Source organism: Dreissena polymorpha, chromosome 15, assembly GCF_020536995.1.
Source record: "Dreissena polymorpha isolate Duluth1 chromosome 15, UMN_Dpol_1.0, whole genome shotgun sequence".
Taxonomy (NCBI): Eukaryota; Metazoa; Mollusca; class Bivalvia; order Myida; family Dreissenidae; genus Dreissena; species Dreissena polymorpha.
The window spans coordinates 18,297,923-18,324,837 of record NC_068369.1 but is presented as its reverse complement, the minus strand read 5'-3'; the positions used below and the strand labels follow the sequence as shown (position 1 = coordinate 18,324,837).

General features: G+C 34.5%; 1 protein-coding gene across 1 annotated transcript; it reads left to right on the top strand.

The window, feature by feature from the left end:
- The first annotated feature begins 7,088 nt into the window (after positions 1-7,088).
- Positions 7,089-26,321, top strand: LOC127860385 (zinc finger protein 852-like). Its single transcript, XM_052398435.1, has 4 exons — positions 7,089-7,428; positions 14,955-16,735; positions 17,426-17,534; positions 20,703-26,321. Exons 2-4 carry the CDS (start codon positions 14,962-14,964, stop codon positions 20,896-20,898), a joined length of 2,079 nt encoding a protein of 692 aa, XP_052254395.1. The 5' UTR covers positions 7,089-7,428; positions 14,955-14,961; the 3' UTR covers positions 20,899-26,321.
- Positions 26,322-26,915: the final 594 nt, after the last annotated feature.

The window sequence follows — 26,915 nt, the reverse complement described above, 5'->3', positions numbered from 1 at the left end:
GTTTGATCATGAGCAATATTCTGGTAAGTTGTCGTTGTGACCCACCAGAAACACATTTATTCACAAATTTTTAAGATATTCAGATCTAACTTTTTAGTCTTTTAGCTTTAATTTTTTAAGTATTCTCACCTCGTCTAAAATAGTTTAGGCCTAAAAACCAAAAAATCCGATACCGTTGGAATTTTCGTACCACAATATTACGTAAAAAATCTTCCAGATTCGAAATCAACAAAAAACAAGACATTTATAAATTGTCTGCGTTATTGATCAAATTTTAAGATATTTGTTGGTTTTCCGTTTTTAGAAGCTGTTCTGCCAAGGCAAGAGCTGGGCATCATACAAGCCATTCTATCCAGCAAAACTGACAGTTTTGGTTTACAGAAATCAACAAAGGAGGGATTCCTGAACTATCAAAATTTCCAAGCTATACACACAGTTATTATCTGTGGCGATCTTTATTGGTTCTGTTTGTTTACTTGGATGGAACATGTGTGAACTTTTATAGAACTTTAAAAAGTCTATATATGTCTATCTATAAACAAAAATCAGCTATGGTATAATAAGATCAGATGTGCAAACAATGTCAAAGGGTTGTTAAATTATCAATTTGAAGGCAATTATGCTGAAAAAATATGAAAGTTCCCATGCAAATTTTGTCTGTATATAGACAAGTGTCTGCCGATAGTTGTCAAACTAGTAATACAAAACTTACCACAAGTATGTAAAAGCACTAGGTACATGTGATCATTTTTAGTAAGATAGTGTAATTCTAAACAGTAGCAAATAGCTTGTTTAGTAAATGCATAATGCAATTAATATGATTTCCATTCTTTTGTGTAATTAATAAATTGGTTGTTACTTGTTAATCCATGATAAATGTTTTATGGCTAGTACAAAACCAGCAATGTTAATTTTGTAAAAGGTAATACAATAACACCACTTTGTAATTTCATATACGTAAATATTCTTGAAATGTAGGTTGATGACAGTGTTTTAGTTTTACTTATTTTGTAACTATTATTTTATGTGCAAATAAATGATGTGAAGTGTTTTGTATCTCCACACAATACCACATACCTTTTTATATATGTACTGTGTTATGTGTTATTTTAATGTTTAAATAAAAAAATATGGATGATATAACATGATGCATTCTAATATTTGCATTCAAATTGTAACTATAGAGCTAAGTGTATGCAGTTTAGACTGTGATTTTAGAATTGCTATAAAATGGCTAGTTTTTTAGTGGCGACAAAATTTAAACTTTTTAACAATAGTTTGCAAAAGAATATAAGAAACCTGCAAGATACCTGTATTTATTAAATATTTTAATTGCGAATCAAGTATGTTGTTATGCTGTTACACATAATTATACATTGATAATAAATAAGAAGACAATTAGTGGTGTTAACGTTTCCCAACAGTAGAAATCATTGTTCTGATGAAGTCAGTGATACACAGACGAAAGCTCCAGGTTTGGCTTTCAATACGTAGTGTGTGTTATTTGACAGTCTAAAACTTATTGGATTAAAAAAAATCCTGTCAAATTTGTCAATCAAAATTGATTTGACACATTACATGATTTTGATTATGTTAAATCAGTGTACTGTATGCTAAATGCAACTGATTTAGCAAGCTGTCAAGTTGAATTGAGACATTTGATGAAACAAACTGTTTCCTAGGTAGGACCAGTACTAAGTGTCTATATGACGTACCATGACGTCGAAAGTCTACAAGACCTACTAAGTAGAACGAGAAATGTACTTCGACGTACAATTTTCACCGACCCTTGAGTGTTAGCCAATCAGAAGACACCTAACGTCTGTTGCTTTTAGAGATTTTTGACATTGAACATTTTTATTATTATTATTTATACCGAATTATGCGACTATCGACCGCTTACTCAAAGATATTGTGCGTATTTATTAAACATTATTATTATTATAATTTATACCAAATTATGCGACTATCGACCGCTTACTCATAGATATTGTGCGTATTTATTGACCTGGCGTGGCGGAATTAACCTCTGACTTATGCAAGTTATGGTTATCACAAAATACGACCAACGGGGAGTTTATAATACATTATTTATCCCATTAATGCTTGGTAACTGGTTACCGTTGGGAATTTCCTACACAGTAATGCGCTGGACGGTCGTGATACTCCGCCCCGCATGATCATTTCATACACACAATATGCTGAATAATTTTAATTTTAAAAAGGTAACAATTGAATCTTCTTCAAATTTGTATATAATCTATTTCAATGCATTAAATACTTGAAACTTCTATGTGTTGTTTTTTTGCCATTCTGATATTTTTATTCATTTTGTCCTCAACTAAAAAAGAGATTTTAAACATTTATTATGAATAAATCTGAAGGAAAAGCGGCTCAAGAGACTAGTGTTTTGATTGGCTGTTCAGAAAATGTGTATGTAGAAGTACAAATATGTATGTCGAAGTACAAATTGTACTTTGACGTACAAATATATACTTTGAAGCGTATTTTATATTCATGTCGACGTACAATTATTGTACTTCGACGTACATTTCTCTTTTTAACGTGTAGGTCTTCTTGACTTTCAATCCAAATGGTACGCCATAGTATGTCTAGGGTTATCTAAAGAATGCTCCCACTTAAAGGATCAATACAGAGACCTCCCAGTGACTAAGCCAGTTAGCAGACACCCCATCCACTATACCACAGAAATCGAACCAGCTATAAATTCCTGTGGCTAGAAAACAAAAAAAAATAAGATGCTAGATCTATAAGCTTGGAACATGTAACTCGTTTTAAGATTGATTTTTTTGTATGCATTACTTAATTATTGCAACAATTATCATATTTTGAACACAATCATGGCCATATATTTATTAAAAATACATGGTTATCAAAAAAACTTAAAAAGCTTTGTCCGTAAATTAGGTAGCACCTACAATCATAATATTTTGAACACAATCATGTCAATATATTTATTAAAAATACATAGTTATCAAAAGAACTTAAAACGCTTTTGCCCGTAAATTAGGTAGCACCTATAATCATATTATTTTGTAGGTAATGGTACTCTATCTCCTTGCATTATATGATTTTCTACGATCAAAAAACGTCTGTTTGCCTCCCTGTGTGACACTTCCTGTTTCACATAATGGATTGCAAATTGAAAATTGCTCTAGATGTTGTTAACAAAATGTTAAAAAAGATAACCCGTCTAAATTATTTGCGTACTTCCGGTTTAAAATATCGAATAAGATTAGTTTCGAATTAACTTCTTCAATGAACCCAATATTCTTAAGTTAATATTATTCCTTTACATAAATAAACAATTGTTTAAAAGTTTTATTTGTTCACAACATGAACGGCCGCGTTTCTTTCGTCGACAACTATACATGTCTGTGTGACGTCACTGCTTTCGTCAATACGTCATTAAGAAGTGAAAATTGAAACTGACATACTCTGGTGGATGTTTACATTGTTGAAATTTAATAAATTAATTGAATGCACTCGATTGGTAAGTAATTATTCAATTAAAATATTGCGTTTGGTTACATAAAACATCAATCTATAATTATATTGCTAAAGATTACCTTTGATAACATGGGAACTGTTTTCGGCACATACAAAATTTCGCCGATTTTAAATTTAAGGTCATTATTATTCAGTCAAACTAATGGAACATAAAAGTTATCATTTTATTAAGTTTTGGAGTTATTTCTTGAGTATATTCTACGTGATTATTCTAAAGACCCTTTCTTTTGTGATGTATTAAGTTTCGGTGTGATTGTAAACAATATTGCATCTCCGACTCATACTATGATACTCGATCATTTTCGTACCAAACTGTTTCAAACTGTATAAAAACAAACTGTGCTTACATACACATTGGAAATAGACTAATTCATATGTACATTTTATGGATTCTCTTTGATTTTCTTTTAGAAGCTCTGTCAAATGCTGGACTTCACACATTCCATGCAGCATTCTGCTGAGCAAAACTGACTGCGTGCTTTGTACTCAACAACGAAGCAATTCTGGACCTATAAAGCTTGGCCGGGACTGAAACATTAGCAATTGTGACTCTGTAATGTTCAACGTTAGTGGACTGTAAAGAAACTGCAATTATTGTGAAGAGACTCTGTATGTTTGTAAGCAAAAATAATATACAGCATAACAAATATCAAGTGTGAAAACAATGTGAAAGAATAGTGGAATTAACAATTTGCAATCAGGCATGTCAAATGAATTGTTGATATTAAAAATGATAGTTCCCAGGCAGCTCTAGACGTTTTTTTTCTGTATTTCTATTACTAGTATTAATTCATAAAATGTATGTCACAATTAAAAAGCACACTCTGTTTAGAGACCATTGTGTTGTCTCATTGTGTGATGATGACTTTGAGTAAAACATTGTACATTAAACAATATCTACTAAGTTGTTTTTAAGTATCAGATTTCTTGTTTATTATATAAATGAATGTTAATTTTTGCTTAAATATAAATTTGCATAATGCAGTGCCAGTAGCACACTTTGCAATATTTTTATTACAAAAGAGTATGTTGTACACTTTAACTTATACCTATAATTAAAAATCCTTGCCTAAAAATTCATTTGACACACCTGAGACCATGTTGTGTATTACCATTATTATTTTGCACATTATGCTGACACTTTGAAAAAAATGCAAATAAGCGAAAAGCAGAAGTTTAGTCTTGTCAACTGTCTCTTATTAATTTTTTGAAGACCATATAATAAGCGAAAGTGTAGGATACGGTATTCATTTTATTTGATGACTGCAGAGCTCCAGATAAGGTTTTGTGAAATTCTTAAATTACTACCAGATTTTCAAAAAGAAATCTTAACTCTGAAATTTTATTCTTAACGTTACTACTAAGTTTTGGAAAATTATTCTTATTTTTCTAAATGACCTAAAAATAAATAATAATGGTTATTTTCATGCAAAAAAGTCAAAATAAACATACTAGCAACTTTATTTATACGAGTTTAACAGTGTCTTTTCAGTATAATACAATTTTATTTTTCCAAAACCTTCATATGCCCAAACTGTGTTTAGATTGCATGCCTTGGATGAATTTTTACATATTTCACATTTAAAACAGGTCTCCCCTTCAATCTTTTCAACGATTAGCCACGGGACTTGTCCCTACCACTCGTTCAATATTTTTTTGTGTTTAAGTTTGGACCCGTCGTGTCGCGTTTTTGTTTAGCTTTTCCGACTGTGTCGGCAACTGAACATACAACATCGTATACGATCTTTTCTATAATATCTTTCTAAACATTTAACTTCAGCTCACTTTGCGTACAATATGTTAAAAGCGTGTTTCTGGATGCTTTGCAGTTTTTTAGGACGCTATCTGGGCGCCGCCATTGTTGTTTGACAGATAGACTGTATACGCCGCTTTTATTGGAAAAAATGCGCTTTGTTAAACAAACCCGATAACCATTCTATATAAGCACCGCAAAGATCTTTAATACGCGAAAAGAACTCAATAAAAATCGATACGAACCGATGTAAAAATAATATTCGTAACTTGATTTTGTAATTCTTAATGGTACGACAAGATTTTGAAATAAATACGTAACGGACTTGAAAATAATTCGTAATTACGAAAATACGACCCTTATCTGGAGCTCTGGACTGCTTGTTATTATTTTTTCATAGAAGGCGTACTGGATGAGTGGAGTATTTTTTTTTGGTTCTACATCTTTGATGAAGTCAACTCATTAACATTTAGTGCCATGACTGAGCGTGTTTTTTAACTAACAAACGCGTGGTAGGAACTTATCCGAATAAATGCAAACTCATAACAGTGTGTCTAATACTACATGTGTTGACTGTTGAGTGCACAGAAACAAGGGCGAGAAGATAAGGGTATAAATGAACATGCTGAATGTGTTATTTTGTTTATGAGCTTGAACATACAAAAACTTTACTTTAATCAATTGGGATGAACATGCAGTTTAATAATCGGGTTGTTATTTTATAATCATATTCATGTGGAAACTGCCTCATTCACATGCAATACGCAGCTGCTGTCTATATGTTTAATGCCACATTCCATAATGACTGAATATCTTTACTTTCAAAACATGAAAATGAATTAAATGAAATGAAAATAAACGAAAAAATGTAATTAAATTCAGGTGAAAAATATTTGATTATATTTTATTTAAGTATTGTTTGGTAAATTATTTAATGGTAAAACAATTCTTGTTGATAACAGTAAATTCGTAATAATAAGTTTGTTGTTTATTTTTTGTCTCACACACAATGTGACAGGTACACTTATATATTTAGCGTTAAGCTTATGATGTGGGTCTTCATCATAAATCTAAATTTTTGCTACTAGTATATTCTCCTTAACACCAACCTAGTAATGTTCAATCTGTGTATGCCATAAGCGATAGTTTTTACCAACTTTTAATTCCTGAGGATTCAGAAAAATACAATAAGTTTACCACATTTCATGACATAAGCTCTAACAGTGCGGAAGATATGCAAAGAGTATTGTGTTCAAAGCCAAAGGTGATATTTCTGGTCTGTGTAATTTTGCGCAGTGAATGAGGTCTATATGCACTTCTTTCAAGATAGATGCAAACACTCCCGCAAGCATTGTTGCATTTATATATTTATTAACATTAATTAAGTACAAAAAGTGTTTCATTTACATATGCAGGGGATACATTTACGATGTCGATGATTAAGACATGGGACCAAAATAATGAAGTACGGCACCTTTCTTTTTTATGCTTAAGTTAAATAAAATCCTTTTAGAAATAATCGCTCCCTAAAACATAAATGGCATCCCTGCATAAGGAAAACATCAATAAAACACAGTTTCGCGAGATTTTTTTTAAATTCTAACATTGTTTTTAAAAGTAAACAAAAAATGAAATACATGTTTAAGAGTTTGAAAATAGTACAAGGGGTTACTATACATAAAGCATAGCTTCATAAACTTGTTTAAGATTAAAACAAATTATATTTTATTGCTTTGCTAATTTACATATTGTTTGTAAAGAAATTGAATGTTTTGTTGCATGATAATGTGCAGACATATATTACCCGTGTTATCTTTAATAAACATCAAATAAGCTTTTGCCCGTAAATTAGGTAGCACCTATTATCATATTACTAACAATATTCAGACACACATGTCTCTCAATGGAGAATGCAACATTTCTTAGCTTATTTGTTTATCATTCTTTTTTAATTATCGTGCCGTTTCAAACATTTCAGATTCGACAAAATACATGCTTTTATGGCCCAATACGATATGAGTTCCGGAAAACTCCCTCGTATTTTGTTTAGGCTCCGGAGTGTACACCTGCAAGTAAAACAGTTGCCTCCCCTGAATATAAGTTTGTTATTAAAAAAGGGGAAATCCTGGAAAACGAACCCACTGGTAGGTTTTATGTAAAACAATATTTGCTATAGTCACATTGATTATTATTTTAAATGCCTTACTATATTTTTATGTACTTAGTCATTAATGTATTTTTATTTGATTAATTTGTCGGTTTCTTTTGTTATGGCGACCATTTCATTTGTAACTTGTTTTACAATCATACCTGTCAATTGCACCTGTTAAGTGATGATGTACATATCACCAGTAGCCTTACTAATTCGACTTTATAATCGTTATATATAACAATAATGGGGATTTTTGTTTTAATTGTATTTGTATTAAATGTAGAACTTTGGTCCGAACATGTTTCATCTTGAACTCAATTTCAAACCAATCATCAAAGGGATCTGGATTTTCCAAACTTTAATTTGCGACAATATTTTCCATGGGAACACTATCAAAACGTCATAGCAGGGCCATACTCAGGAATTTTTGACTGCTAGGGGTCCTACCAGGGGTCTTCCCTCCCTATTCAGGGCTTTTTTTGGCCTGATTTTATAGCCGAAATTCGGCTATTTTTTCTAATTGCAAGAAGTATACTTTTTCCCAAAAATTTGCTATAAAATTCCCAATTTGAAAAAAAAAAAGCTAATGATATCAGCTGATTCACTTTTGAACAAAGCGTAGTCCGATCCGGTCTCATACAGGTTTTAGACTATACCTTGATTTGGATAACGTCAGCATTATAAGTGTGCACGATATTCTCCGTGTTGTTCAGGGGCTTATTATATTTGCGATGAAATTCAAGCATTTTGTGATTCCGCTGAATGGAAAACAAATATGTCGCACAATTCAAAATATTACATGAAAAAGATTCCTAAGCAAAACCCTGGTAGCAAAACGAAAACTGTTGATTTTGTTAAGCAAGCGTTGTTAAATATTAAAGCAAACATCGTCAAGAAGTACAAGTCTTCCCCTTGAAACTCCTTCCACTGTTAATGATAGCAGAGCTCCAGATAAGAGCTGTACAGCCATAAATATGGCTTTTTAATGAAGGTTTACGCATTTATTTTTATAAAATGGACGTACAATTACGACTTTAATATCCTTTTTACGCATTTACGGAAAAAATCTGGCCGTACCAATACGTTCGCGTCAGCGCAGCGTGCATGATGTGCTGGTCTCTAACCTAACGGCGCTTTTTGTTAATTTAAATTACCGAAAAATTGTAGACTGTGTTCCGGTATTATTGTCTATTCTGTCGCGTGATTTCTGTTTACTCGTAAACCCGTGAAAAACAATATGTCTGCGCGCAACGGAAGGCCGTCAAAAAAACACTTTGATGTTGTCATATAATTGCTAGACACCGTCATCTAACCATCCTGACATTCAATCTGTAAACCCAGAAAAAGACATTCTTCGCCCCAATATGAAACGATTTGATTACATCGGTGGCTAAAAACGTTAGAAAACACGATTGGAAACAGATCCAAAAAAAGTGGAAGATTGGAAAACCGAATATGAGACAGTGAGTGACATTAGTGTTCATTTAATACTTAGCTTACTAGTTGGCTTGAATTTTCTTATCAAGTAAATGAAAAAAATAGTATTTAGTCTAAGTTTTAATGTGTAAATATATTTGCATCATAATTCAGAAGGGAAAACCTAATAAAGTAACTGTTTAAGAAGATAATTATATTTATTATTATTGCTGCAAATGTTTCTTTAAAGTCAGTTATAAACCCTTCAATTTATGCAAGAACACGGGTATTATAATACTACCTGTATTTTTTAATATGGTAGTACAGGTGCTAACTGAATTCAGCGCTTCTCCTTTTTCGTTCTGTCTGTGGCAGTACCGTTACTAATTTCACAAATCCTTATCTGGAGCTCTGAATGAAAGTAATTTAATAGCAAGTGACTCTTTTGCTTCATCATCATTGATTTCCGAAAGCAAAGTGCTGACTGATATTCAACATAATTAAAGCAGTACTTAGTTCTTCAGAAGAAGATGAAGAGCCTCCTAATAAAATGGTGCCTGATGCGACTGAAGACTTTGTGTGAGCTTATTATGTGGAAAACTGTTGATCATGGTGGTGTTTGTGATTAAAGATGCTGAACTCATTTATGTTGTTTTAATACTAATTTATTTTCCCTATTTCTTGAAAGTGCTGTAAAATTCCCAATTTCAAAGTCATGGGCTATTTTCCCAAAAAGCTAAAAAAAGCCCTGCTATTGTTTTTTTTTTTGCACTGTTTAAGGTGATTTTTTATTGCTTAACACAACTTATTTTGTAATATAAATTTATGAAATATAACTAGTAAATCAGTAGTGACTGTACCTTTCTGAAGTCAAAAGCTTTCAATATTGGTGTAAGCAGCATTCTCAGAAATGTATGATATTTGATGAAGAAGGAACCAAAATCAAAAACCTTTATAAAGAAATGTATCATAAAGTATGACTGACATAGTTAATTATAATACTATTTTTTCTTTGAATTCAAGCCACCTCTAAAGTTTCAAGGTAAATTCCTAAGAAAATGTATCATCTACTATACAGCTTTACTTTCACCACCATCAAAACAGATAAACCATAAAAATTGTCAACAACTGTGACATAAGATTGGACCTTGAAACTTTTTGTATAATAACTGTTTTCCATAGTTTTTCTTACAGAACTATATCAGTTATTGAGCTGATTTTTGAATGCGAGTCTACCTACATGACCGAAAAATTAAGTGTGAAATTCGTCCCGGCCCATTGATATTTGGCGAAGTTACAGGCCTTGGACTTAAATTTTCACTATAATAACCGTTTTCCTGAGAGGGTTTTCCGCAACTCTTTCAGATAATAATTAAGTTGAGTATTATGCTCCTGGTAGGGTGGCACATGGCAGTTGGACTGTCTGTCTGTCTGTCTAGCATTTTCATTATAAAAATACAGACTTTTAAGCTCGACTATTATATATGAAATATATATAGTGGAGCTACATTTTGTATCCTACTCACGTCGGCGCTCCCGTTAGCGTTAGCGTGCAAATGTTAAAGTTTGTGTACTACCCCAAATATTTCCTATGTCCCTTGACATATTGCTTTAATATTTTGCATACTTCTTAACAAACATGACCCCAATTTATAAACAAAAGCAGACAACTCTATCAAGCATTTTGACAGAATTATTGCCCCTTTTATACCTAGAATATGCATATTATTGATCTATGTTAAAGTTTGCGTACCACCTCAAATATTTTCCATGTCCCTTGACATATTGCTTTCATATTTTGCAAACTTCTTAACCAACATGACCCCAATCTATAAACAAGAGCAGACAACTGTATCAAGCATTTTGTAAGAATTATGGCCCTTTTTTGTCTTAGCAACTGAATATTTTGTTAAATTTTGTGTTTAGATCCACTTGACTTCTAAAGTATCAAAGCCATTGCTTTCAAACTTCAAATATTTTCTTACTATCATGAGGGTACTGTACCTGCCAAGTTCAATTTTACCTTGACCTTTGAATGACCTTGACTCAAGGTCAAGAGTAAATTTTAGTTAAATTGCCATAACTTCTTTATATATGATAAGATTGTATTAATACTTTGAAAAAACAACACTTACCTGAATACCACAATGGATTTCACCCAAACAATACCCCACGCCCCAATCCAGAATCCCTGACCCCCCCCCCTCCAATTTTTATTTCCTTTTTTTTATTTTTGAAAGATCATCTAAAAAATGACCACACCCCACATTATACCCCCCTCTCAACCGCCCCTATCCCCCCCATTTTTTTTTTCCTTTTTATTTTTTTATTTTTGAAAGATCTTCTAATAAATAACCCCACCCCACATTAAACCCCCCCCTCTCAACCCCCCCCCCCACCCAACCCCAAAAGAATATTTTTTTCTTTGAAACATGGTTAAAAAAACAACAAATATTTATTTACTTTTTTATGTTCAATAGATTGTGGAAAATATACCTGAACTATTACCTTGACCTTATTGAATAATTTAAACAATTACCCCATGTCAAATGGCTTACGTTATTGCACTCGAATAGTCGAGCGCGCTGTCCTCTGACAGCTCTTGTTTCAGAATGCTTTGTTTTTTAAGATATTGTCCTGATATTTTGGTGTGTGAGTCTACCTACAATACTTTTTGATTAAGTATGACTTTTGTTCCGGTCCATTGATTTTTAGCTCATCTATTTTTTGAAAAAAAATTATGAGCTATTGTCATCACCTTGGCGTCGGCGTCGGCGTCGGCGTCGGCGTCGGCGTCTGCGTCGGCGTCGGCGTCGGCGTCCGGTTAAGTTTTGCGTTTAGGTCCACTTTTCTCAGAAAGTATCAATGCTATTGCATTCAAACTTGGTACACTTACTTACTATCATGAGGGGACTGGACAGGCAAAGTTAGATAACTCTGGCGTGCATTTTGACTGAATTATGTGCCCTTTTTATACTTAGAAAATTGACAATTTTGGTTAAGTTTTGCGTTTAGGTCCACTTTTTTCAGAAAGTATCAATGCTATTGCATTCAAACTTGGTACACTTACTTACTATCATGAGGGGACTGGGCAGGCAAAGTTAGATAACTCTGGCATGCATTTTGACAGAATTATGTGCCCTTTTTATACTTAAAAAATTGAAAATTTTGGTTAAGTTTTGTGTTTAGGTCCATTTTATTCCTTAAGTATCAAAGCTATTGCTTTCATACTTGAAACACTTACTAACTATCATAATGGGCCTGTGCAGGCAAAGTAATGTAACTCTGACTGGCATTTTGACAGAATTATGTGCCCTTTTTATACTTAGAAAATTGAAAATTTGGTTATGTTTTGTGTTTAGGTCCACTTTATTCCTACAGTATCAAAGCTATTGCTTTCATACTTGCAACCATTATTAACTATCGTAAGGGGACTGTGCAGGCAAAGTTATGTAACTCTGACTGGCATTTGGACGGAATTATGGGCCCTTTATACTTAGAAAATTGAAAGTTTGGTTAAGTTTTGTGTTTTGGTCCACTTTACCCCTAATGTATTATAGATATTGCTTTCATACTTGGAACACTCGCAAACTATCATAAGGGTACAGTAAAAGGACAAGTTGCATAACTCTGGATGTCATTTTTACGGAATTATGGCCCTTTTTTGACTTAGTAACTTTGAATATATGGTTAAATTTTGTGTTTCGATCCACTTTACTTCTTAAGTATCAAGGCTATTGCTTTCAAACTTCAAATACTTTCATGCTATCATGAGGTTACTGTACCTGGCAAGTTGAATTTTACCTTGACCTTTGAATGACCTTGACTCTCAAGGTCAAATTATTAAATTTTGCTAAAATTGCCATAACTTCTTTGTTTATGATTAGATTTGATTGATACTTTGACAAAACTACTCTTACCTGACATACCATAATAGACTCCACCCAAACCATCGCCCGTGCCCCCCCCTCCCCCCCCCCCCATTTTTTTTTTACGGTTAAAAAACTAAACTATTTATTTTGATTATTTTATGTTTGAAATATCGTCCAACCATTGCACCCAAGAAACACCCCCCCCACCCCCCCACCCCCCCTCCCCCCACCCGAATCCCCCCCCCCCCCTAAATTTTTTTTTTTTTTTTTTTAAGATCACAAATTACCACCACACCCTCACACTATACCCCCCCCCCCCCCCCACCTCAAACCCCCCCCCCAATTTATGTTTTTTGAAACGGTTACAAAACACAAATATTTATTTTTATTATTTTATGTTTGAAATACCGTCCAACCATCGCACCCAAGAATCCCCACCCCCCCCCCCCCCCACCCACCCCCCCACCCCCCCCCCCCCCTCCCCGATTTTTTTTTCCTTTTTTTCGCATTTTTGTAAGATAATGTAATAAATGTCCACACCCCCACACAATGCACCCCTCTTCTATCCACCCCTCCCTCCTTTGTGATTGAAAATGATAGTCCCTTCACCTTTAAAAAGAAAATAGATGAGCGGTCTGCACCCGCAAGGCGGTGCTCTTGTTTGGCGAAGTTATGGGCCTTGGATTTTGACAAAGCAACTTGCCGGTTCAACTTTATGAATAATTTCCATATCACCTCTCTAATTGCTTCCAACATTCTTTGTTTTCCACAAATCATTACGTCAGCAATATTCAGGCCTACAACATCTTGTATTGTTTGCTTCCATTTGCTGCTTTTCCTTGGCCAATCAAAAAAGTGTTACATCAACCATGGATAGATGAAGAATTCAGGATCACAAGGGGAATCGACTGACAGGGGATTTGTGTACAAGGCCATAAGAAAAGATTGCCTAGGGGCATATCTCCACTGGCGAGTAAAGTAGCGCTAATCCCCTTGTTAATGTTTATCAGGGACAATAAAACACATCACCTCTTTTGTATTTAGGGGAAGTGTACTGTGGGCCCTTTCATAAGAGAAAAAAATTGCAGTAGATCTATTATAACACAAATCCTAACTTGACAGCCAGCTGGGGGTGGGGCTGGGCCCCTGCGTATGGGCCTGCATAGCTCACCAACTGGTTACTTATCGAACTAAATCATCTCGTTAAAATCTGACAAATTGTTGAGTTACAATTTTCCTTGCTGACATACTCAGGTCAGTCAGATAGGCCAGAGTAAAGAAAAAAAGTAAATACACGTTCCTATTTTATAATGCTTTTTTACCTTTACATAGAAATCTGTTATAATATTGTGAAATATTGTTTTTTAATCAGGCACCCCATTTCCTTCTTCTTGGAGGAATAAAAGTATATAATAATTACCCATAAGTTTGCGCTCATAATTTTTTCAGGCTAGTACAGATTCTAAGGTTAGAAACCAGATGGGCTAGTAATTTCACAAATTCCAATTTAAAATACTGAACTCGCAATTAACATTGTATCATTTAAAGGATTGCAGATGCAACAAACACTGCTGATGAGTAAGTGTTTCCAAATTGATTAGAATAAAAAAAATCATGCAAAGGACGCTACAACTAAAGATTAGCACCGACCACCCCCAAAAAAGTTCAACTCAAAATAATTTTAAATAATGACATCATCTGACAGATCAAATAAAATCCTGCACAGACCAGTTTCAGTTGTTGACTTTTCACAACTGCATTCAGATGTATGGTCGCTAAATGGGACACATTGGTCTATTTGTCAACTTGTTTTTCAGTGGCAAAGTTCACTGCTTACAAGTTAACATTATTATTGACTTTGCTTATCTGTACTACAAGGAATCTGATTTGGTTCATTACTAAAGCATACAAATTACTACATAGCATAAACTCAAGACCCAAGTGAAGAACATGAGATGCATATTAACAATAATTGTAGTTATAAATTAAGTTTCAAATAGCTATAGTGTAATAAAGGTATGATGTTGCTAGCTTTATGACATCAGAAACATGTCTGTAAAACAAAAGAACATAACATGGTAATTTCTTTTATTACAGTTCTCAATGTAAAAGATCTGTCAGTGATGTGATTAAAGCATTTAACCTTTTGTTATGTATAACACTGTAATAAAGCTTTAACTTATTCACATTTGAAGGCTTTGTAAGAAAGCTATAATTATTTATGTTGCAGGAGCAAGATGGACTTCACTCACAACCAGGACAAGCCACACAACTACAGCACTTCATCTCAAATGCTGCAGCATGGCATGATGACCCCTGAAGGTTTCAGACATCTGTCAGTCCCTCCTCACTTGACCCATCTGCCCAGCTTCATCCCACCTCAAAATGCGCCCGAGAACTATTCTCTAGGGACGCATCATTTTGGCCAAAGTAACATGTACAAAGACCATAACTTTGGCATGCAGCAAGTTCATCATTCTTCATTAAGTTATAAGAATGTTCATGGGCCAGTGGAGCCAGAAACAGTTTCAGAACCTTCACACAGCAGTACAGTTAGCATAGACATGAGAGGAGACCATACTGTTTACCACAACGAGAGCAAAAAGGCAGAAGTCTGTGGTGAGGTACTGTTAGATGATGTGAAGTTCACATGTGGGGCCTGCCTGTTGCTGTTTAGTTCTGTGTGTGGACTTCACAGGCACATGCAAAGTCACGGCTCTGGTTATTACTTGGGCTGTTCCACAAATACAGCTTTCCCAAAGGTTCAGACAGTGTCCTCTGAAATGCAGACTGACTTGCAGACAGTGTCTTTAGAAATGCAAACTGAATTGTTGACATTTAATGTTCCAATACAGGCTGAAAGTGTAGATGCCACTGATGCGAGGACTGAAAGTACCGGCATTAATGAAGTCAAAATTGAAGTTAAGGGTCTAAGAAAGAAGCATAGCGCAGACTCAATAAAAATTGAAAGGAGAACGCCACCAAAGAAGAGAGGACGCAAACCAAGAGAGAACAAAGAGGAACAGGTAAGAGAGAAAAGGAAGAGGCATTCTGTTGGAAGAAAGAGGACACACTCAAGGGTATCTGATATTGATTTTGACTCTGCAGAATCCAACGATACTGTCGACTATGAAATGAACGGGGCCAACAAGACTTTCCCTCAAGTTAAAACAGAGGAAGACTTTAGCAAAGAAAATATTGAAGATGTTAAAGAAGAAATGGATGATGAAACCACTACCACTAGCATAGAAAGTACCAGAAAACGGAACAGTTCAGACAGAAAGTTATCAAAGAAAGGCCGATCAAAGTTCATCCTTGATGAGAGTGGATTATTCACATGCTCAGTTTGTAAGGAATTATTTGTAACTAAGAGGTTGATGTCTGAGCACTACTTGGAAAACCATTCCAGAAAACAAATGCTAAAGCTTGGCAAACATTTTACCAGCACTGAAGCAGGGACTTTCACATGCAATGAATGTGGTGAAGTGGTGAAAAACCATTACCAAGGAAAGCTTCACATAAAGCGGAAACATCCAGAATTGAAGAAAGGCAAAGACATTGAGACAGAATGCCTCTGGTGCGGTCAGGTGTACAAGAGTGCGGGGCTTTGTCAGGTACATTCCAGGAGCTGCGAGTTGAACCCAAAATTCAGCTGTCAGATCTGTAAAGAGAGATTCACTACCACCGGTGACTTACAAAATCACTTACTGGCCCATTCCAACATGGAGATAATGGCCTGTACGATATGCTGCAAGGCGTTCACAAATGTACAGTACCTCCAGCGACATATGCTTACTCATAACACAGCAAGGAACGTGCAATGCGAGCATTGTGGGAAGGGAATGGTGAGTGAAAGGGCCCTTGCAAACCATCTGGTACATTGCACGGGGGATAGAGTGGTGCCTTGTCCACACTGCAACGTGAAGTTCAAGACCAGGCAGGCACTGCGGCACCACATGACCGTGCATTCCGATGATCGTCCGTATGTCTGTGATGTTTGTGGGTTTGCAGGTTGGTAATTTACTTGGTAGTTGGTACATTTTGTATTTTAATTATTTTGGAAGTATTTTTTTTTTACCCAAAACTGGTATCTCATTATTGTAATTATTGATGTAAGGGACTTTAAAATATCTGATATTGGTCCTGTAATACTAGTATGACTTATAATGAAAAAAAGTAAATTGAAAGTCTCTCTATGTAGGCACATTTATCAATATTGAAAATAATTCCAGTGAATGTTGTCCTTGCCTTGCATTTGTGAGTATTATCTTACAAAGAGTAAGAATTATTATTGCATTTCTTGTCAGTGTCATTAAGTTTATTCTTAATGAAAAGTTTTTTGTTTCTATATGTTCAATATGTTCTCAGTGAAGATGGCCAAGTATTTTCTGATACATGTCCCTACATTTCATTGATTTATATGTTCTCAATGAAGAAGGCCACGTATTTTCTGATACATGTCCCTACATTTCATTGTTCGTTATGTTCTCAGTGAAGAAGGTCCAGTACCTGAGATAGATGTCTCTTCATTGCCATGTTTTATATGTTCTCAGTGAAGAAGGCTCACTACCTGACATTCATGTCCAAACATTATCTTGTCCTATACATGTATTATCTCAGTGAAGAAAGACCAGTACCAGATATTCATGTCCAGCCTTCTAATAGTCTGGAAAAACATTATCTTGTCCTATATTATCTCAGTGAAGAAAGCCCAGTACCTGAAGCGTCACATGCGCTGCCATACAGGAGAGAGGCCTTACCGATGTGCAGACTGTGGCATGACGTTCTCTTCCATGAATGGGGTCAACAGGTACACGAGAAGTCACAGCCATGATTTTTTCATGCCTCCGCTAGGGTGGCATATAGCAGTTGAACTGTCAGTCCATCTGTCTGTCTGTCTGCCAGTCTGTACGTCCGTCCGAAAACTTTTACATTAGCCATAACTTTTGCAATATTAAAGATAGCCACTTGATGTTTAGCATGCATGTATATCTCATGGAGCTGCACATTTTGAGTGGTAAAAGGTCAAGGTCATCCTTCAAGGTCAAAAGTCAAAAAACTAAATCCAAGGGAAATAATAAGGTTTAAAGGGAGATAATTTCTATTTTATATCATATGGCAGGTACAGATCATTTTCACAAGGGAAGTAATATTTTTTAAAGGGATATAATCAAAAAGATTTTTTTTAATTCAAAGCGGCGCAGTTTGGGGCATTGTGTTTCTCACAAACACATCTCTTATTTTTTAACCAGGTTTTTTGAAGAAAAAAACTGGTTATTAGATTGGCCAATGTCGGCGGGCGGGCGGGCTGGCGGGCGGGCAGAACAAGCTTGTCCGGGCCATAACTCTGTCTTTCATTGTCAGATTTTAAAATCATATGGCACATTTGTTCACCATCATTAGACGGTGTGTCGCGCGAAAGAATTACATCGATATCTCCAAGGTCAAGGTCACAATTTGAGTTTGAAGGTCAAAAATGGCCATAAATGAGCTTGTCCAGGCCATTACTTTGTCGTTCATTGTCAGATTTTAAAATCATTTGGTACAATTGTTCACCATCATTAGACGATGTGTAGCGCGAAAGAATTGCGTCGATATCTCCAAGGTCAAGGTCACAATTTGAGTTTAAAGGTCAAAAATGGCCATAAATGAGCTTGTCTGGGCCATTACTATGTCATTCATTGTGACATTTTAAAATCATTTTGCACATTTGTTCACCATTATTAGACGATGTGTTGCACGAAAGAATTACGTCAATATCTCCAAGGTCAAGGTCGCCACAACTTAAAATAGATTGATTTTGAAAAAACTATGTAACTATGAAAGGATGATAACTCAAGAACGCTTAGGCCTAGGATCATGAAACTTCATAGGTACATTGATCATGACTGGCAGATGACCCCTATTGATTTTCAGGTCATTAGGTCAAAGGTCAAGGTCACAGTGACTTGAAAAAATAAAATGGTTTCCGGATAACTCAAGAACGCTTAGGCCTAGGATCTTGAAACTTCATAGGTTCATTGATCATGACTGGCAGATGACCCCTATTGATTTTCAGGTCAGAAGGTCAAAGGTCAAGGTCACAGTGACTGGAAATAGTAAAATGGTTTCCTGATGTAACTCAAGAATGCTAACGCCTAGGATCATGAAACTTCATAGGTACATTGATCATGACTGGCAGATGACCCCCATTGATTTTCAGGTCACTGGTCAAAGGTCAAGGTCACAGTGACTCGAAACAGTAAAATGGATTCCGGATGATAACTCAAGAATGCTTACACCTAGGATCATGAAATTTCATAGGAACATTGATCATGACTGACAGATGACCCCTATTGATTTTCAGGTCACTAGGTCAAAGGTCAAGGTCACAGTGACTCAAAACAGTAAAATGGTTTCCGGATGATAACTAAAGAATAATTAGGCCTAGGATCATGAAATTTCATAGGTACATTGATCATGACTGGCAGATGACCCCTATAGATTTTCAGGTCACTTGGTCAAAGGTCAAGGTCACAGTGACAAAAAACGTATTCACACAATGGATTCCACTACAACTGACAGCCCATATGGGGGGGGGGGGCATGCATGTTATACAAGCAGCCTTGTTTTCTAATAGAAATCAAGGTCAATTTTACACAAGGGGGTTAAAAATACACATTTTGAATTGTCTCCCTTTATCAGACTTTTTTTGCAACTGAAAACCTGGTTTTGTGACAATTTTGTTATCCTATTTATTTAAGCTTGATTACCTTGAAAGGCTCTCGAGTCAGTTTCTTGGGCCTAGAGCCAGTTCTTGGTGTCTTATAGGGAGTTCTAATGAACGCTCCCACAGTAGGGATCGAACCCATGACCTCACAGTCACTAGACCGATACCATGTCCATTACGCCACCACGACCTTCTTGCATGGAGGATGTCATTGAATTACAGCTGTATCAACACACCGGCATCATCTGACTTCTTTTTTCCAATTGACCTCAAATTGACCGACTTCTGGACTTAGTCTTAAGTTCTTTATGTCTGGTTGTCTATGGCAACAGTAGTAAGCTGCCTAAATGACACCATAAGTCACATTTTATGGCTTGTATATATGTACTTTAACCATATTATGTGTGTTTTTTACAATTCATTATAAAGCAATATTTTTTACATTATTTTAATGTCATATAACAGAAAAACAATATTTGACTTGCATATTTACAAATTTAATGACAAAATGTCATTCAATAATCTGAATTTGACATCATATCTTAAGAATGTTGTTGAATGTGACATCATCTCTTTGCAATGACTTTAAACACCCTCATGTCAAAAATGAGTTTGATGTGTCTTTTAAATACCAATATATATGCAAATATAAGTGAACTGCATGCACATTTTAAGGATTCTTGCCATGGAAAATTAAATATTACATACTTCGTCATTCAGGAGTTTTTTTTTACGATACATATATTATTAAAAATGAGTATGATAAATATTTTCAATGTTTAATTCCAAATTATGGAACTTAAATCACTGTTTATTTTATGCTTTCCGGTTGTTTATAGAGAAATATCAGTGAAATAAAGCTGATATTTCACTGTTTTAAACAGTGAAAAATAAGAGTGAAAAATATCGATATTTTTCACTTTTTTACTGTGAAATGACGCCCTTTTTTGACAAAATGACGTCATAAATTCATTGAAATTATCCAGTTAAACTCTTTTACCATGTAAATTAACGATGAAAAAAGCATAAAATAAAAAGAAAAGATGTTAGATTCGATGGAATATCGATTTTAATTCACTCGTGATCATAAAAAAATACATATGCGCCACTCGTGAAAATATTATTTTATATGATCACTTGTGAAATAAAATCGATATTCCATCGAATCCAACAAATATCCTCTATTTATTGACCAATAAAAAATGATAAATAACAATAACTTAGAAAGTGCTATACTAGTATAATTAATTTTGTTGGTCCTCATTGCAGACACAAGCGTATTCACATGAGTTTCAAGCCGTGCGTGTGTTCGTTCTGTGGCAAGTCGTTCACCAACAACTGGAATTTGAAGACCCATCTCCGCCAACACACTGGGGACACCCCCTATGAGTGCGGACTTTGTGGGAAAGCCTTCAAACAGAACGTGCTCCTGAAACTGCACAATAAGACGCATCATCCGTCGTGATCGAGAAATACATCTGCTGGCTGCTATTAATGCGGTTTCTTTAGAAGTTACAAACAAAATGCTGGGTTAAAACACTGCACAATATGTTTAATCATCCTTCTTTATCCATTTACAATGGTTTTTGCTTTGGCTGTTTCTATTGAACAATTGTTTGTCAGATTAACTTGATTAGAACTTAAATGTTCTCCAATAACTGAATAATGAGAGCATACAATTTCTGGTTGCATTAAAGGGGCCTTTTCACAGATTTCGGCATGTTTTGAAGTTTGTCATTAAATGCTTTATATTGATAAATGTAAACATTAAATTTTAAAAGCTTCAGTTTAAAATAAAATTTAAAAAAGGAAAAAAAAGTAGCACGCAGCCGGGCTGGAACCAGTGACCCTCGGAATCCTGAAGCAAAAACACATTAGCCATGTGAGCTATCCTGCCAATCATACATAACATGCGTATTTTATACGTTATATAAGCAATCTTCATAATTTCACATAATTTAAAAGACAACAACAGAACTCTCCAAATTTTTTATTCAATCGTTTCGCATTGCAACGCTTTATAATTTTTAGGTTTTTAAATCGTCAAAAGATGCATATAATGGCTATATTAGACCATGCCAAATGTTCAGTAATACTGTTTCCTCACAAATATCATAACTAAACCGAAAATTTGCGAATCTGAAAGAACTTTTTTCAATTTTGTCAATTTACCAAACCGTGAAAAGATCCCTTTAACCCTTTACAACTTAGATACGTCTTTTTACGCATTTGTAGTCTCTTTTAAAGTTCAATATAATTAAAGACCTTTCTTACTAGATTCAAGTTTTAAAGGCTTCAATTTCAACATTTAGATACTAATGAGCAGTAAACAGCAAAGAAATCTGAACAAACTGCTAGTTACTCGCAGGCTGTTCTAGTGTTATGCTGTTTGCACATAGCCATTTTCTTTTTGGTTCTAAGTTGGAAATGGTTAAACTGCCCAACTAACATAATCAACTAGTACACCGAGGTGTCACAAGTCAAAGTTTTGGTCGAATGTTAATCTTTTTAAGTTTTAAAATGGAACACTGCGGAAATGGCCAATAGGAATTATTATCAAAAGTTGCTTGATAGAATTACTTTAAGCCGAATGTCACAAATCCTATTTTCAATTACAATGCTGAATTCAACTTACAAATACATTGCATTAGTTATTGTGATTAAGAAACATTTATAAAATGTGGAAAAAATAAAACAAAGTAAAATTTATAAAGATATACCAAGTGCATGCATGGATGTTTTCCCTTGTCTTGCAATATAAGAATTGAATATTTAAATAATAAGAAATGTTTGTAGCTTTATGAATATTTTATATGTAGCTTTTTATAGGCTATTTTATTTGTTTTTGAATTGTTTGAAAAATAATATTGTTTTTATTGGCTTATCTTTGGCATACTTTAGTGATGTTTTAATGTGATGACCTGATAGATGTGTAGTTATTGCCGTTACTGGCTTTATTTTATGTGTTTTTTTTCACATATTTTGACCAAAATATTTTACCAGTGAATTTTTTTTGTCTGTTACTTTTCAGAGTGTTTGTTAAAAGTTTGCTTAGTACAGAAATGTATGTGTTTCCTTTATACCCTGTACATCATGATACAGCCTTTATACCCTGTACATCTTGATACAGCCTTTATACCCTGTACATCTTAATACAGCCTTTATACCCTGTACATCTTGATACAGCCTTTATACCCTGTACATCTTAATACAGCCTTTATACCCTGTACATCTTTATACAGCCTTTATACCCTGTACATCTTGATACAGCCTTTATACCCTGTACATCTTGATACAGCCTTTATACCCTGTACATCTTGATACAGCCTTTATACCCTGTACATCTTGATACAGCCTTTATACCCTGTACATCTTGATACAGGAGACACATCGGGGAGACACACTTTTTGCCTGAACAGGATTTTTGCTATGAAGAGTCTTTCTTAAAACAGAAAATGTCATAAAAGCAGACAGTGTCGTCCTTTATTAGCCTGTGCATTCTGCACTCTGAGATGACACTTTACACACATGCATTAACCCCCCCCCCCATTTTCACAGAGCGCAGCCCAAATGTAATATTGTTTATAAATTTTATTTTATGATTTTATGTGCCATGCGCCAGTTTTTACTGTAAATGAACAACAATAATATGTAGCTATTTGTGATCCTCAATGAATGATGTGCGAGTTTCATTCAGTGAAGAAAAATCTTTGTTGTTCTATATTTGAATTTTTTAATGAGCATAAACATGTAACTGTTTTGTCTGTTCAAAGGGGCACATCGACAACTGGTTGTATATTTAAAATTGATACATGAGCATCTTTAAGTTTTCCAAAGAACAAACTTTAGTCAATATTGCATTCGAAGCAATACTAGTAACTGGAACAATTGTGTATAAAATGTACATGATAATACATTTAAATGCATTACCGGGTACTTTTTTGATAAAAGAGCATCTTTAAAGTTTTTTGATAAAAGAGCATCTTTAAAGTTTTCCTTGGAACAAACTTGTTGTAAATATGCATTTTAAGCAAAAGTTGTAACTCGAAAAATTGGGTATAAAATGTATATGATAATATATTTTATATGCATTACTTTTTCAGCTGTGTGTGTTTTTTAAACTAAGAAGGTTTTATGGGATACATTTTTATGCACCAATCATCTTTGATGCGGAGGCGTAATTACCTGTCCATTTGTTGGTCCACCAGTCCATGATGAGGTATCCCAAAATGACAGGTTCCATGTTATATCAAAAATGCTTTCTACAAAGCTTTCATACTTGCATGGATGGTGTTTTGGCTCTCTTTCAACTTGCCTACATCACCTTTAACAGACCAACTCAGACGGATACAAACGGTTGTTTTTTGTGACAAATTTGCACACTTGTATAAAGCATATCTATATTTCGCCCCCTCTGTGCAAAAAGGTACCACGTGACATTGAAATTTAAAAGTACATAGTACCTTTTTGCTCCAATGGGGCAATTTAATGGAAATTCTATTGATATGCACATTTAGCATTTCTACATAATAAGTGATTTATAAGAACAAGCATAAACATGTCTAATAGGGAATATTATAAAACATATAATAACAAAATGTGAATGCATTTTGTAAAACTGCTCATTTCTGTTCTTTTTTAAGGTCTTCTGTTGTACTAGTGATTATAAAATACACGAAAAAGTTTTGCTGACATTGTTGAACGTAAATAAATGGCTTATGTATGTTTAATTAAAAAAAAAAACACCCTCAACATATTGCGCGAGATATGCATACTATAAATATCATTTAAGGTTGAGCATTTATTTTAGTCTCGTAACAGTTCTTGAATTCATGCCTTAAATCACAGGAATACGGCTAAACTCCTATCATATATAGTTCATATGATATGTTAAGACATAAAGAATCAGATACTCATCATGTACCAAACCAAAATGTAACAATTGTTTGATTGTTCATTTTATTATGCACATTCATCCTTATATACCTTATACTTAATATGCTATAGAGCTTTGCATGACTGTTGCTGTGGATGAAGGAGGTAAAATGTAATGTAAAACCTTAATTTTTAGGCTTAAACTGTCTTTAAATCTTGCTATTTCCGAAATTAGGTTATTGTAAGTTCAAAACTTGTAGACATTTTTGTATGTTGTAGAGGTGTTTTAATTTTAACGAATTCTCACATGATGTTTGTTATATTTTTTGTATAGACAAAGGATGTAATTGAGCCTATTGGAAAACTGGGCATAATGCGTGTGTGTAAACTGTCTTCCCAGATTAATCTGTGCAGTCCACACAGGGAAATCAGGGACGACACTTTCCGCTTTTATGACATTTTTCATTTAAATAAAGTCTCTTCTTAGCAAAAATCAAATTAAGGCGGAAAGTGTCTTCCCTGATTAGCGTGTGCAGACTGCACAGGCTAATCTGGGACAACACTTTACGCCCATGCATTATGCCCAGTTTTCTCAGAACGCTACTCAATTGTGTTAAGCATCGTCACATATTATCCTGTGCAATGTGGTGGATTTTCATTTAGATAAAAATCATATACATGACAAATGCCATCGTATCGACTCTAATACAACTGGGACAATACTTTACTCGCATGCATTTCTCTGAGACCAGCCCAATTAATTTATGTGATAAACTAACAAATAAAACATGTGTAGTGAATTATATTTTCCCAAATTTCTTCTCGTCATATCATAAATTAATTTAAAATCAAAATAATTTTAGCATTACCGTAACTTATTGTCCAATAAACGTTTCCTTTGCTTTCTGGTGTATGGCTGTTAAAGCCCACGGGCATATACCTATGTGAACAGATTCTTATCGCTACTGTGAGGTCCATTGTTAAAGCTCCTCTTGGGGATTGTTTTCAAAATTTAAAGGACTGGTTATTCCCCAGAAACAGTCTTGAGAGTGTTTCTATGAATATGTTTAAATGAATGCATGTAAAAAATAATTGTTAAACAATTATTTGTGTGTATGTTGAATGTTTCATGTTAGCATCTACAGTGACATACTTATTTTAAGTAATATATGTGAATGTTATATACTCCTGAAATATTTATATTACATATGTGCTTCAGAAAGGTTTTTTGTTTGCTCATTTAAAAGACACACACTTATTATCCCCCGCCTTAGGCGGAGGGATATTGTTTTGGCGTTGTCCGTCCAACCGTCCCATCTTTCCGTCCGTCCGACACTTTTGTGTCCGGAACCATATCTTGGAAGTGCTTTGGTGGATTTCATTGAAACTTGGTATGAGTATATAAATGGATAAGAGGATGATGCACGCCAAATGGCATTGTACACCATCTGTAAATAATGGAGTTATGGCCCTTTGTATCTTGAAAAAATGCTTTTTTGAGTGTCAAATACAACACTTTTGTGTCCAGAAGCATATTGGCGGGGGATATCAATTCAACAAATTTGCTTGTTCTAATTATGATCAGGTCTCAGGCGCACAAAGCTTCTTTGTGAAAGCAAGACGTTTGTGATCAATTGTTTTGTAATTTCATTTAAAGTTTACATGTTTTTCCCCGTATTCCATGTACAAGTTACAAATCTAGGCACATGTCTATCATCCTTTTGCATTAAAGTGACTGAAGTAAATATTTTATGAATTCACCTTATATTTGAAAACATATGCTTAAAACGAATAAATTGTGTTTCGTATATTTAAAAAAATAAAGATGTATTATTATTTTAATAATGATAACAATGTATATATAAAAAGTTTTTTCTAAGACCTTGTACTCTATCTCGGTTACCGCCATGTTGTATATGTACATGTATGTATGTGTAACCAGCCTGCTTACTTATTAATGTTAATTTTATTACAAAATATAAATGATTTACAATAAATGAAATGAACTATCAACCTGACATTTAGTTTGTGGGAAACAGGTAGATGCCCTAGTAGTATCAAAATATGTTTACAAATTGTTCAATCGTTCGTTTTTTTGTAACGCTTTGTATACGGTAAGTAATTGTCGGCTCGGGTTCTACTTAAATGTACCCCTGGAACCGAAAATATACTGAAAGGTTCCCACAAATTAAAACGCTAAAATGGTCGTTATCGGCTTTTTTCAATAAATTATGTTCATATTTATGTCTATATTCTGTAAAATTGCATCCCTATTATCGAAACTTCTTCTAAAAAATAGTGTTGCTTTTGTTTTGTTTTTCGTAGCGCGTTATGCGACATCGGATTTTCGGCGGGAATAAAGCTCGGTACAGTCAACATTTTCCGATTACGTGTTAGTATATTTTTTATACCTGTGGTACATTTCAGTATACTTTAGGGTACCCCGGGGTCATTTTAAGTAGTACCCAAGCCGACAATGACCAATCGAGCGTAAGTAAGAGATTATTAAGATAAATATTTTGCAGAGGTTTCCTCCCAAACTGCCGTGCATACAGGGCTTGACACTAACTTTATTTACCTACTGACCCAAAGGACCAGCAGGTTTCA